Source organism: Pelodiscus sinensis, chromosome 6, assembly GCF_049634645.1.
Source record: "Pelodiscus sinensis isolate JC-2024 chromosome 6, ASM4963464v1, whole genome shotgun sequence".
Classification (NCBI taxonomy): Eukaryota; Metazoa; Chordata; order Testudines; family Trionychidae; genus Pelodiscus; species Pelodiscus sinensis.
In genome coordinates this window covers 28833412-28847424 of record NC_134716.1, presented here as the reverse complement: position 1 = coordinate 28847424, position 14013 = coordinate 28833412, and the positions used below count along the sequence as shown (strand labels likewise).

The 14013-nt window shown below is 40.8% G+C and overlaps 1 protein-coding gene across 4 annotated transcripts in view; it reads left to right on the top strand.

Moving 5' to 3' along the window:
• JAK2 (Janus kinase 2) overlaps nucleotides 1-14013 on the top strand; it is a 130782-nt gene that overhangs the window by 97888 nt on the left and 18881 nt on the right. For all 4 annotated transcript variants that reach the window (XM_006115137.3, XM_075931627.1, XM_006115140.4 and 1 more), the window contains 6 exons: nucleotides 1776-1903; nucleotides 4261-4399; nucleotides 7903-8054; nucleotides 8771-8921; nucleotides 9617-9753; nucleotides 10805-10994. In XM_006115137.3, the coding sequence (XP_006115199.2) occupies nucleotides 1776-1903; nucleotides 4261-4399; nucleotides 7903-8054; nucleotides 8771-8921; nucleotides 9617-9753; nucleotides 10805-10994 (897 nt within the window). The remainder of the gene's footprint in view (nucleotides 1-1775; nucleotides 1904-4260; nucleotides 4400-7902; nucleotides 8055-8770; nucleotides 8922-9616; nucleotides 9754-10804; nucleotides 10995-14013) is intronic.

Sequence of the window (14013 nt, the reverse complement as noted above, 5' to 3'; positions counted from 1 at the left end):
CCCCCTTTGCCACGGCGCATGTGCTGTGACGCCACGCGCATGCGTGGTGGCCGGCATGCATGGGGCTTTTTTAAGTGCGGGGCCCAGGGCAGCCACCCCATTTGCCCTGCCTTATATCAGCCCCTGGCAAGGATTGAACTCACAACCCTGAGTTTAGCAGGCCAATGCTCAAACCACTGAGCTATCCCTCCTCCCACAGGACTTCTAGTACATGTTCTTCCCCACATATAGAGCTTTTAAATGAGATTAAATCCTTGAGTCAGTCACCTGCTAGAGGTATTTTTTTCATGATAAGTTAAGACCAAAGTATATTATTTCCCAAAATAGTCTCTTCTCCAGCAATACATGTTCTAACCATCTGATGATTAACAGGAGGAACAAATAAACATGGTTGTTAGATCACTAATAAAAGGTATCACCTCAATCACTTTGTGTGTCTAATATGCTAGGACTGATATGGCTACAATTGCACTGCATAGAAGAAACAGTCATTTGCAATACTAGCATTTTCATAACCCAATAAAATTATTACAGGAGTTTAAAGATAATCCCTTAGGCCTGGCCTACAGTGAAGGGGAAGATCGATTTAAGACACACATATCTTAAATCAGGTTTTCACACCGTCCGCACAGTGGAAAGGTCAGCAAGACCAAACACTGCTGTCGACTTCCCTTACTCCTTGTGAGAAGCAGGACTACCAGCACCAATGGAGGAACCTTCTCAGTTCCAAGTAGCAGGTCTTCACTAGACCCGTTAAATGGAACCCAGGAAGATCGACTGTGGCAGCATTGATCTTCTTCATAGTGTAGACGTGGCCTGAGAGTCTTAACTTTCTCTTACCAATCCATTTTGAAGATTTGGGGGAGGTATCTTTGGATTCATTTATTCTTGAGACATCTCTGTCACAGTTGTATTGTGGAGCATTATTTTGAGCAAGATAGCTGAGGATATGTGTAAGGGAAAGGGTGCACTACTAATTTCTGAGTTTTTGTACTCTTCTCTCTCCAATTTTCCCAGGAAAAAACTTTTCTTTGGGGCGTGTATCAGTTCAAAATTGGTTGCTGTCACTATTTGGTTGGCTTCATGCCTGGGGGTTGGCTTAGGGGACACCTTCAGTACAGTCTGCTTGGTTAATATGCAACATTTATTTCTGCCTTTGTCTTTCTTGGGACAGGAAAGATCCATTCCAGATCACTTTTAAAGTGTTAGTTTTGACTCTTTTTATTCAGTTCGTTTTCTGAGATTTTTTTTTCAGTTTTGTTAGTTTCACAGAAAATTAAATTCTGTTTTTCAAAAGTCCATATCCTTTTTATATATAGAAAAGTTTTCAGTTCTCAGAACAGTCTTAAATTTGAATAACTGTTAGAAAGTGTTGAGTTTAAAAAATTAAAAGTTGTTGACTTTGAAAGTCAACAAATATATAAATAAATTATAAATAATCTATATTTAAATGGCATCAATGTGCTATACATTATGATGCTATCTTGAAACCACATTACTTTTATTCAGGGGCGCTGGAAAAACTTTGACAGTGGAGGTACTGACAGCCACTGAACTAAGCTGTAAATCTTGTATATAATGGAAACCACTTTAAGCCAGGAAGTGCTGCAGCATACTCCTAGTTCCAGCATCTATGCTTTTATTGTTACAGGGTGTGGGGGCTGGAGAAGAGGTGCAAGTTAAAAAATTGGATGTTTCTTATGAGTAGCAGTATGTTTATTAAACAAGAATGAAAAATTAACAAGTCTGTTTACCTTTTAACCTCTTTAAATCAGATATCCTGGTGCAGGAGTATGTCAAATTCGGATCGTTGGACACATATTTGAAGAAGAGCAAAAATTCTATCAATATCTTGTGGAAACTGGAAGTTGCCAAACAGTTGGCACTGGCCATGCATTTCCTGGTAAGTATTTTTTTTTTTTTTTTTTTAGTTGACGGTTAAATTCATATGCTTCCATTACAGAGACAGGCAAGATAAGGCCCATGGGCCAGATTCGGCCCACCAAGCCTTTTGTTCTGGCCCACAGCCTGCCCCACCCAGACCTCAAGAGAGGCTCTCTGCATGCTGTAGCCCAAGGATGCTCCAGACGGCTGGCGGCTCCCAGACCAGCCAGTGGGAGCTGCGACGATTGGCTGGGTGGGTGGTGGGACAGCACATGAAGGTTTCCCCTCTCCAGGGGCATGTGGTCCCAGAGCGGCACATTGAGGGAGCCTCCAGCTGTTTTATGCAGTCTGGGGCTACAGCAGGCAGCGAGTCTGCCTCAGGGTCCCCGTTGGGCTGCTGGCCATGAGCCACCTAAGGTAAACACCTCCCAGCCAGAGCCTTCCTCTGGCATCCCTTCCATTCCCCAGCTCTTTGCCTGGGATCACTCTCCACTTCTTCCCCAGAGCACCACCCAAATCCTCTGCTCTCCTCTGCCACAGGTTAAAACTCCCTCTCAGACTCAGCACACCTCCTGCACCCCTTTCCCAGGCTGGAATCCTCCCCTGCACCCATATCCCCTCCCTGACTCCGCACCCCAACCTCCTGCCCCAGGTCACCACTCAAACCCTCTGCATCTCTCTTCCCCCAGGTCACAATTCCCTTCTAAATGGTGCACATCCTTCCTCAGGTCAAAATCCTCCTGCATACCCATCCCTCGGGTCAAAATCTTGCACACCTCTCTCTTAGGTCAGAATCCTCCTGCACCTTTACCCCCTACTGGACCCTGCACACCAGTCCCCTGCCCCAGGTCACAATCCTCTCCTTCACCCAAGCTCCCTCTCAGATTCCATACCCTCTCCTGCATCCCAGTCCTCTACACTGAGCTCCCTTCTGCACCCAACCTCCATCCCAGAACCTGCATGCCCTCCATAGAAAAGTGTGGCCCTTGACACTTTTCCATGCTCTTTATCAAGTGTTCTCAACCGCCAGTCTGCAGACCGGTGCTGGTCCATGAACCGCTGGGCCATGTCGGCTGCTGGAGCTCAAACCGGCTATTGACAGCAGTTCAGCTCTAGCAGCCATGGTGGCTGATTTTTCCCACCTCTGGGGCTGAGGTGGTGGCAGAAGGAGGCAGAACAAGAGGTGCTTCCCTTCCTCCTTCTCCCTCCCACCCAGGTAAGGTGGCGGCCCAGCCAAGGCTACACGCTGCCCCCCCGCCTCTCCTCATGGGGGCACAAGACACACTTGGGAAGGGTGGGGGTGCAAAGGAGGAGGGAGCATGTGCGCCACCATGTGCACTGGAGCTGAGGTGGCAGCAGGAGGAGGTGGAAGAGGAGGTGCCTCCCTCTCTCCTCTCCCCTCCCATCCCCCTAGGTAAGATGGTTGCCCAGCTGGGGCTCTGCACTCCCCTGCCCCTACCCATGGGAGTGCAAGACGTTCTTGGGGAGGGAGGGGCATGAAGGAAGAGGCCGCTCTCCCTGCGTGCATAGCAGTAACGGCCACGCTTCCTAGAGGGGGCAGCCAGGCTCTGGGGAGTGGGATGGAGTCAAAGGGTACGGAGGTACGGGTGGGGGACAAAAGGTGTTAAGCACTGGGGAGTAAGGGGCTGGGTTGAGGCTAGTTGGACAGGCAACATTTTATTTGCATATTTGCATAATTAACATGCAAATAAAATATTATCAGTCTGCCAAAAGTTTGTGAGTGGGTTTGCTGGTCTATGATATAAAAAAGGTTGGGAACCACTGCTCTACATCGTCTTTCTCCTTATTCTCTTCTCTTGTGTCCCACTATTCTTCTGTTTTCTCTCTACATTTCGCTAAATTGACTTTTCTGACTGCATCCTTTACCTCCGTTGGTCTTATTCCTTCTCTCCTGCTACTCTGTAAGCAGCTATTATTTTGTCCTGGTTTGTTTACCATATGGTTCCTTTTCTCCTCCTTGGAAATCCCAACTGAAAAGTGACTTCTTCCAGGAATCATGCCTGCCATTGCTCTCCCTTTAACTTCCTCAGCTCAATATAAATTACCTTCTAATAAGGCTAATAGCTAACAGCAGTAAAAGCTCCTGCAATGTTCAAATTACTAATCTGCTTCAGGCTTTATTTGATATCTGCCTACTTATAGAAAGTTTAGTACAGCTATCTAGAGTTGAAATCTAGATAGATAACTGACGTAGTTTAGTTCAAGTTTTCTAGTCAGAGAAGGATTAGCTGTATTGTTTTATTTGTGCGTGCAATATTGTGATCTATGTAGCTTCCTAGATTAACATTTTCTTTTTACATGCCTGGTGGATTTTACCTTAGTTTATTTACATAGATATGTATTTGTCTTTATCAGGAAGATAAAAGCCTTGTTCATGGGAATGTATGCGCAAAAAATATCTTGCTTATCAGAGAAGAAGATAGGAAGTCTGGAAACCTTCCATTTATCAAGCTTAGTGATCCTGGCATCAGCATTACCGTTTTGCCAAAAGACAGTAAGTCTTGATGTCTGCTGTCTTTGCTATTGTTCGTAACATTGAAAATATTTGTATTTTTATTCCTCCCACCTCTCCTTGTACTAATAGCTTTATTGTGACAAATGTCTCCAGTCCCTAAAACACCATCACAGATGGTAGATACAAATACATCTTGTTATCAACACATGACTGTTGAATAGTTTTGTCTGGTTTGAAATGAGTCTGTGCAAATATACAGACAGGTTAAAGTGTTGCCTTTTGGAGATTGGCATTTCAGCACAGATTACTGTATGTTGTAAGCAAAACATCTTCTCCAAAGGAATGTTTGACCATGCTGTACTTGTGGCCTGTTGCTGGACAGATACCGTATTTTCCGGCGTATAAGGCGACTGGGCGTATAAGACAACCCCCTAATTTTCCAGTTAAAACATAGGTTTTGGCCTATACTCGCCGTATAAGACTACCCCCCCCTTCCGAGGCAACACCATTTAATAACATCAGATTTGATTTAAATAATTTTAATTAAAATGGTTTTGACTTACCGGTACTTAAAATCCTTCAAAATCCTCATCATGTTCATCCTCTGACATCATAAGTTCATCAATGACATCTTGTGGTACATTTGTAAGACAGTCATCATATGGATCTAATTCCGAATCAGATGATGTGGCTTCAGCTTCGGCTTCCCCTTCATCTTGCCACAAGAAGTCGTCCTCCATACCATCCAAAGAATTTGATATGCCACACTTCTTGAAAGACTTGATTACTGTTTCTGCATCAATATCATTCCAGGCTTTTATGACAAAGTTACACAAAACATCCAATTGTGGCACACGCATGTTTCCTCCTTTTGTGAATGACTTTTCGCCGCTAACCATCCACTCATTCCACTGTTCTCGAATGCGATCTTTAAATGACTTGTTTAGGTACACATCCAGTGGCTGTACCAATGATGTCAATCCTGCAGGAATAACTGCCGCATCTGTGTTTATTCTTGCCAGCCTTTTCTTTGTGCTGGTAGTTAAATGAGCCCTGAACATATCCCACACCAGTAGGCTACGTTCTTGACGAAGTCCACCTGGTCACCTACTCCATACATTATCAAGCCATAGCTTTACCCCTTCTTCATCCATCCAGCCTTTTTCATTCACATGTACAAAAACTCCAACAGGGAACTTGATTTTCGGCATTGTTTTTCTTTTAAAAATAATCATTGGTCTTAGTTTGGCGCCATCAGCTGTACATGCTAGTACCACTGTAAAACTGGACTTCTCATGTCCCGTTGTTTTAATTAACACTGTTTTTGCACCTTTTGGATTAACAGTTTTATTTCCAACCATATCAAAATTCATAGGAGTTTCATCCATATTTCTGATCTGACTTAACGCATAGCCATGTTTCTTGCGCTGTTGTAATACATATCGATGGAAAAGACTTACTTTGCCGTCGAGATCTGCAGGTAATTTTTGTGCAATTTTGGTCTTTTGCCTCAGTACCAGATTATGCCTTTCCAAGAACCTAGTACACCAGGATACAGTGGCCTTAAATCCTTTGCTGTGATCTGGGTTAGATTTGGCCCACTGAAGTGCAAACATACATATTTTGTTTCGTGTCACTACATAACCATTTTGACAATGCTCATGCACCATGTCTGCTACGTGCTTTTCAAGTTCTGACCAATGTGGGGTGCCTCTTCTTAATGCACACTTACTACTTGGCATACTCTTTAATGCATCTTCATTTGCTTTCCAGTCTCGGACCATCTTTTCTGTTACTCCATATTGACTTGCAGCAGCACAGTTATTATGTTCCTTGGCAAAGTTTACAACTTTCAGCTTGAAACTGGCTTCAAATTTCCTTCTTCTTGCTGGAGCCATGATGGGGTCTTTTCTACCAGCCATTTGTTGTACACCCACTTACAGAACGTCCCTAATCTTTTAGGCTACTGGATGTGCGGTAATACAGTACTGTAGCTTCGGCTACATACAGAACGTCCCTGTGCTGATACTGTATGTACCGCGCTGAGCCAATCCCGGCAAGCGGTGTATTCTATTAATGCATACAAAGCCTGCTCGGATTGGCAAAGGTTGTAATAGCCCGCCTCTCTGACTCAGCCAATCCGAGCAGGCTTTGTATGCATTAATAGATGACACCGCTTGCCGTGATTGGCTCAGCGCGGTACATACAGTATCAGCACAGGGACGTTCTGTATGTAGCCGAAGCTACAGTATGATTATACTCGGTGTATAAGATGACCCTCGATTTTTGGGGGATGTTTTTTAGTATAAAAAGTCGTCTTATACGCCGGAAAATACGGTAGTCACTGCGGGTTAGGATTAAAGGGCTTCATTATAATAATGAGAAGAAGTTTAGAGAGCATATAGAAACTTAAGCATTTTCAAAGGTAACCAGTGATTTTTTAGGTGCCCAATTTGAAACTCTGGGGACCTTATTTTCAAAACCATGCCAATACATCTCAGGCTGAGCATCTGAAATCCTTCACTCTTGAGAATGATGATACATATATTCACAATATGTTGCTTTTCTGTCACTTTTACAAGCTGTGAAATACATTCAAATGGAGTTTAAAAAAATTAATAATAATCAGGATGACATGCCTAAGTGAATGTATCTGTTGACTGAATATAAGATGGATATATAATATATCCATTCTCACTGTCTTCCCTTTTTTTCCTTTTAAAGTTACAGTTAGGTAAAAAAATTGATATATTATTAAACCAATTTCCTTAGCTGTTTTATACCATAGATTATTCAAATGAAAACATTTTTAAAATCAAAGGTAGTCTTCTTCAGTGATATTGTTTACCTTTTATTTATTTACTTACTTACTTACTTATTTTTGCTATACAGTATTCAGTTTGGAACATGAAAACAAACTGATGAAGTTTTGATTTTAATCAGTTTTACTGTATAATTTCATATGTTGGCAGGATGCTGCAACCTTAGGAAAGCAAACTATGTGGTGTGCTATTATCCTAAACTTTCCAGTTTTCATTTTGATCAAATGATGAAGACTCAAACAATTAAATTCCTCTGTGTGCACACAGCTGCTTGTTGTTGAGTCAGCATGTTATGCCCCCTCTGAAAACTACTAAGCATGATTTTTCACCCTCTCAATCTTGAGTGGGAACTACTGTTTCTTGATGGTTAGTGAAGGACATTCATGTCAGAGCAACAGAATGATGTAGAAATTCCTCAGATCTGGCTTTAAGAGGCTATAAGAAGAAGATACTTACTGGACTTTTAAAATCAGAAGCAATGGTACTTCGTCCTAGTTACAGGTGATCATCATTTATTTGTGTGTGTGTGTGTGTCATTTAATATTTACTACTGGCGAACAGGAACTTGAGAAGAGTTGAAGTATTTCATTCTGAAAAATAAGAGATACTTGTAGAAACTCAAAATTTGGCTAACTCTAATGTGTTTAAAGTAGAATTAGCAGAAAAAAGTAGACACTTCAGTAATATTTTTTGACTTGTTATGTTTTCATGTTTACATAGTTCTTCTTGAAAGGATACCCTGGGTTCCACCTGAGTGCATTGAAAATCCTAAACAGCTGAGCTTGGCAACAGACAAGTGGAGTTTTGGTACCACATTATGGGAAATCTGCAGTGGAGGAGACAAGCCCCTTGGTGCATTGGATTCTCCCAGAGTAAGTGTTGGCAAGTAGAGTTGTTATTACTGTATCTGTGAACTCGGTGGATTTTTTTGTTGACTGTTCTTTCTAGTGACCTTTAGATTGTATTTTTAGTGCATTAGTGTGTTTGGTGTTGCAGAGTCCAGCCCCCAAATCAGCCAGAGCAGAAGTGTTTACAGGTATAAAAATGTCTCTCAAAATAAAATACAACATAAAAAAACCCAGCGTTATTGCTCTGTAATATTGTATGGCTTTCCTGGATACATATATAGTTAATCTCTCTTGAAAACTGTCAAGTGAGTCCCCTACGTGGAGAACCCAGCCCTCATAAAAGCTTTACACAAACTCACTTGTGTTCATCACAAAAGCCTAATCTTGTTTGTGGGTGCTGTTGTGATTTCCTAGTAGCTTCCTCAATCAGCACATTCCTAGCAGAGCCACTGGATAGACACTTTCTGGCAGGAGAAACATCCGAGATACTAGGCCCCCTTTGACTCATCCACGTACTCTTATAATAAAAATGAGGCTTCTTGAAGCTAGAGACAGAACTCAGCTAGAACTTTCTTACTGCTCCATCCTAGTTAGGCTGCACAGAATTACCTGTGCAAAGGAAATAAGTTCTTCCTTTTTGAAACCAGAAATAGCTGTTCTGAAGCAGAAACCACATTTGCTACAAAGCTGCCAAGAATGGTAATTATATGTTAAAGCATTTTTTATGTCTTTAATCCTAGAAGCTACAGTTTTATGAAGATAGACATCAGCTTCCTGCTCCAAACTGGACAGAACTAGCAAATCTTATAAACAGCTGCATGGATTATGAGCCAGATTTCAGGCCTTCTTTCAGAGCCATTATACGAGATCTTAACAGTTTGTTCACACCAGGTAAGCTTGTGGAGAAAAGGGGACAAACTTTTAATAGTAGGTTGTAAACTCTTTAGACCAAGAGACATTGTTTTATGTGTATGTATAATACCTAGGATAATGGGATCCGGGCCCAAGGCTCTACCACAGTGTAAACAATAAAAACGATAATGAATACATTTTATTGTTTTCTATTAAAAGTGAATTTTACTGGGGGCTCACTCAATACATTTTTATTATATTGTAAATATTTCAAATATATTGTCAAGATTGAAATCCTAGCTTCTTAATGAAGCACATTATATGAGTGATCCTTGTATTTTCTCCCAGTAGCTGTGGTTTTACTCCCAACTTACCAACTGCCTTTCTGATTTTTTAATTCCCCGCCCCCTCCCCAGAAATGGAGCAATTGAACATTAGGTTTTATAGTTAAAGCAGCAAGGATTTGTTTGCAAAAATGGATATTTGGAAATTCTTAAGAGAAGAGTTACTATGCATCAGCTGTCATGACTAAGTTCTTTGGCCCGGAAGCATCCAGACTGTCACTCTAACTTGTTGGTTTGTAGTAACTCATTATTTAGGGCAGCAGCTTAGTAGGTGATATCTCAGTTCAATCCATTGTTAATGTTCTGCTGTGCTCTGGGTAGACATAAAGAGGAGCATGTCAGCATAATGACAACATTTGCTCTTTGATAATTTTCTTGGATTTTGCCCAGATTATGAGTTATTGACAGAAAATGACATGTTGCCAAATATGAGGATTGGAGCTTTTGGATTTTCTGGGGCATTTGAAGACAGGGACCCAACGCAGTTTGAAGAGAGACACCTTAAGTTCTTACAACAGCTTGGCAAGGTAGGAAGTTTGAACTCTAATTGGCTGGAAGAAATAAGGTTTTTTACATGTAACTGGGGTTCTTTATGATGACTGCATGTTCTCATGTTTTCCACTTGGGAGTTTTGAAATGTCAGGTATGTTCTACAATAGAAAATTAGGTTGGTTTAATTAAATGTCAGGCAGGAGAGAGATTAGTACCACTGCCGCCATATGCACATGGTTTGTGTCAGAGTACGGGGAGAGAAGACTCAGTTTCTCAGGCAAAAGGGAGATATTGGACTGAGTGTAAATAAGTGAGGCAGGGGATAGTTCTCAGAAGAATTAGTTAGGAAGGAGCAAACAGAGTACACACTGATGATCAGGAAAACTAAGACAAGCATAGAAAAAAAGTTAGCAAAATGCAGGAAGGGGAGAGCCATTATAGGAGGCAAATAGACGATCAAGAAATAAAGGCAATTGGAAGATGGTAGAGGGGAAAGATACTGGACCATGGATAAAAATAGAAAATACTGTAAAGGTGCAGTAATAGGTGAAACATGTTCAGAGGCTGTAGTGGAGTCAATGCTGTTGGTTTAGCCCGTCCCAGCTATTAAAGTGTGACGTTTTAGTGGGGAAGAAATTGTTTGGTTAAGGAGGAGAAGAGGGAACAGAGGTTGCTCCCCTTTCTCTAACCTGATAGAAATGTAGCCGTGTTAGTCTGGTGTAGCTGAAACAAAAAACAGGACTATGTAGCACTTTAAAGACTAACAAGATGGTTTATTAGGTGATGAGCTTTCGTGGGCCAGACCCACTTCCTCAGATCAAATAGTGGTTGTGACCGTTTTCTTCCACTATTTGATCTGAGGAAGTGGGTCTGGCCCACGAAAGCTCATCACCTAATAAACCATCTTGTTAGTCTTTAAAGTGCTACATAGTCCTGTTTTTTGTTTCTCTATCCTGTTCTCCTTCCTGTCTCAGTCCTAGTGTTTCCCCTTAATCCTGGTGCAGTCATACACAGATGGGGAAGAGACTTAGAGATAGGGTTTTTTTTTTTTTTTTTTTAGTTAAAGTGTTTCTGTTTATGGTCCAGGGTAACTTTGGCAGTGTTGAGATGTGCCGGTATGACCCACTACAAGACAATACTGGAGAGGTGGTGGCTGTGAAAAAGTTACAACATAGCACCGAAGAGCACCTGCGAGACTTTGAAAGGGAAATTGAAATCCTTAAATCCCTGCAGCATGATAACATTGTTAAGTACAAGGGAGTGTGCTACAGTGCTGGTACGTAGAGCATTTAACATGCCTTCCTTACTCTCTCTGCTTATTCATCAAAACAAAGCCAGAACTCATTAAATGTTTTCATATTGGTGGAATACATTTCTTGACTATATCAGAGCTTTTATAGATGACTTGGAAAAACAGTCAGTGTCCATCATGCAGTGCTTCATTATGCCAAATGGACACAGTTTCATCACGTTAATCTGTTGCAACTATAGATGAATATTCTCTGATAGCCTTTTTAAAACCAAACAAAAAACATTGTAACTATTTGCAACTAGTCATGTTGTGAAGTGCAGACAGAAGTCCATGTAGAAAGTCATCAGTAGTTCCATGAAATTGTGAGGGGGAACCTAAATATTTCTTTAGCTTTTTTGGTTTTGGCTCACTGCTGTGTCTCAGGAGAGTGGACTGCGAAACTCACCACTTCATGGATTTCCTGTATGAAAAGAGAATGGTCAAGGAACATTTTAGAAGCTTTAAAGTCATGAAGTGAAATTCTCATTGGTAGTGTCAGGAATTCACCCATGGTCTTTGCTTTTAAAAGCCTTCTCTTCAAATCAAAATGAAGCTTTGCAAGTTTTTAACATTGCTGACCAAGATGGCAACTACTATCTTCACCTGTGTAACTAGGTAGAACTTTAAAAGCCTAATTTCAGTTTTGTGTTGGGGTTAGTAGTTAAAACATGAATCAGATATAACTGTGGACAGGGAAATAGTTGCTTGCTTCAGATGAAGATGAGGTGAAAATGTTTCTAAGTATAAATATTGTGGTTTAGCTTTCAGCATAATATAGGCACGCAAATTTACATTTATGTTAATGTGTGTTAAAATAGATAATGGCACATGGCCAATCAGGCTAAAGGGCATTACTAAGCATTCACTGACACACTGTTTAATTAAAATACTTTCGGGAGTTAAAGAAAAGTTTAAATGCACTTCTGTGATTGTCTGATTACATTGCAGTAACAATTAGATTATTTTTTAGGTAAATGGAAATATGGAAGAAGATTGCCTTTATAAATTCTGATTTCAAAGAAAGCAGGACTACATTGCTGCATAACGTGTCTCACTCATTTTTCTAATCAAAACCAGGATATGTTGAAATTGAGTAGATTTGCTCTCCCTTGCTGCCTCATTGGAGTGATTTCCTCCCTCCCCTCTGCCCCCGGGCCTATAGATTTAAAACAGTTTTGTTGAGTGGCCTCTTATCCAACCCTGTAAGGACGTCTTGGGAGAAATTGTTTAGTAATCTTAAAAGATGATAGTATAACAACAGCCTACTGTGCTCAGAAAGGAATCTTCCTTCCCATCCCTCCATTCTCTCTACCCCACTTCTACAAGACTATATTACTATTGGGTTGGTGTATTACTAGAATTGAGATTTGTTAATCATCTTCTGAAGCAACAGATATGACAGTGAATTCCACAGGGCGAAGCTGTGCTATGTGAAGTAGTGTTTCATTTTAGTTTGTGTGTACTTACCATTAATTCACAATTATGATTGGAGAAAGTAAAACTGAGAGACTGATTAACGTTCATTATGCTACTTCATTAGAAAATAGTTCGAGAAAAATTGTCTGCTGTGGAGCCTCTTAAAATGGCCTAAATCTGTTGTATTATCTGTTTTTCAGGCTAAGCAGAATGTATTGCAGAAACTTATGCTACTGAAGGTGTACTCTAGATAAGCCACTTGAGTATTTCTAGTATAAAATTGCTGGTAAACTAACAGAGAATTCTCCTTAGCTTCTAATGGCTGTTTCTTCATTTATGGAGTCATTAGTTTGGTCTAGGTTAAATGAGTCTGGTTGTATATTTATTTACTTTACCAGAAAAGTGTCAAGCTGTGAGAATTTGAGGTTTGAGTGAGAGGGAATGTCTGTGAATTACTGGAAAACATGTACATACATACCATCCAAAATCCATGTGTTTTGCAGAGCTCATTGCACATTCTGTTCACATTAGCACCTTTAAAACATCTTTCAAATTTTAGAAGTGCTTTCTCTAAAATCTTCTCTACATTGGGAAAATACATGATATTTACTAATGTGATTTTTAAACATGTAGACAAGGATGAGTATATGTTTAATATTGTGGCAATTAACATGATATTCTTTCCTATTGACTTTGCTTCTGTTCTGTACAGATACCGGTGTATGTTCATGAATTGTCTATTGCAAAATTGAGGCTTTATTTGCTTGGTGACTGGGACTGCTAGACATCCCCATGTAACTTGATTATCACGCCTATATCCTTCCAACTTTGTGGGGTGCCTTACTACTTGGAGTGTCTTGCTCCACGTGCTGTTGGTGGCACTCTATAGCTATGTCTAAACTACATTCCTCTTTCAAAAGAGGAATGTAAATGAGCCTGAACGAAAATGCAGATGATGTGCCGATTTACAAATCTCGTGCATCATTTGCATAATCGTGGGAGCGCGCTTTTTCGAAAAAGGGTTTTTTGAGAAAGAAACCACAGTCTAGACGGGGTTCTTTTTGGGGGGGGGGAATCTTTTTCGAAAGACCCTGTACTCCTGATATAATGAGATTTATGGGTTCTTTTGACAAAGGGTATTTTTTCGAAAGAACCCTTTCTAGACTGTGGTTTCTTTTTTGAAAAACCCTTTCTCGAAAAAGCACTATCACGCAATTATGCAAATGAAGCATGAGATTTGTAAATCCGTGCTTCATTTGCATTTTCGATCGGGCTCATTTATATTCCTCTTCTGGAAGAGGAATGTAGTTTAGACGTGTCCTATGTATGACCTCCTGACTTTGTATTCCCTGGTGAGGTGGTGTGTTCTCAGGTCCACGTTCTCAGGATGCACTGACACATACATGGTTGGGCATTGTGATACGTGTGAATGTGCAAACATGTCTGACACATCACTGTGTTGTGTCCAGCTCTGTGGACATAGTTCAACTTTGTGTTTATTGTAACTAGATAGAGGAGGGTGTCACGACCTGCTTACAAAACCGTAAGGGTACAGATAATGCGGATGGGGCCAAGGTTAAAACTGCAA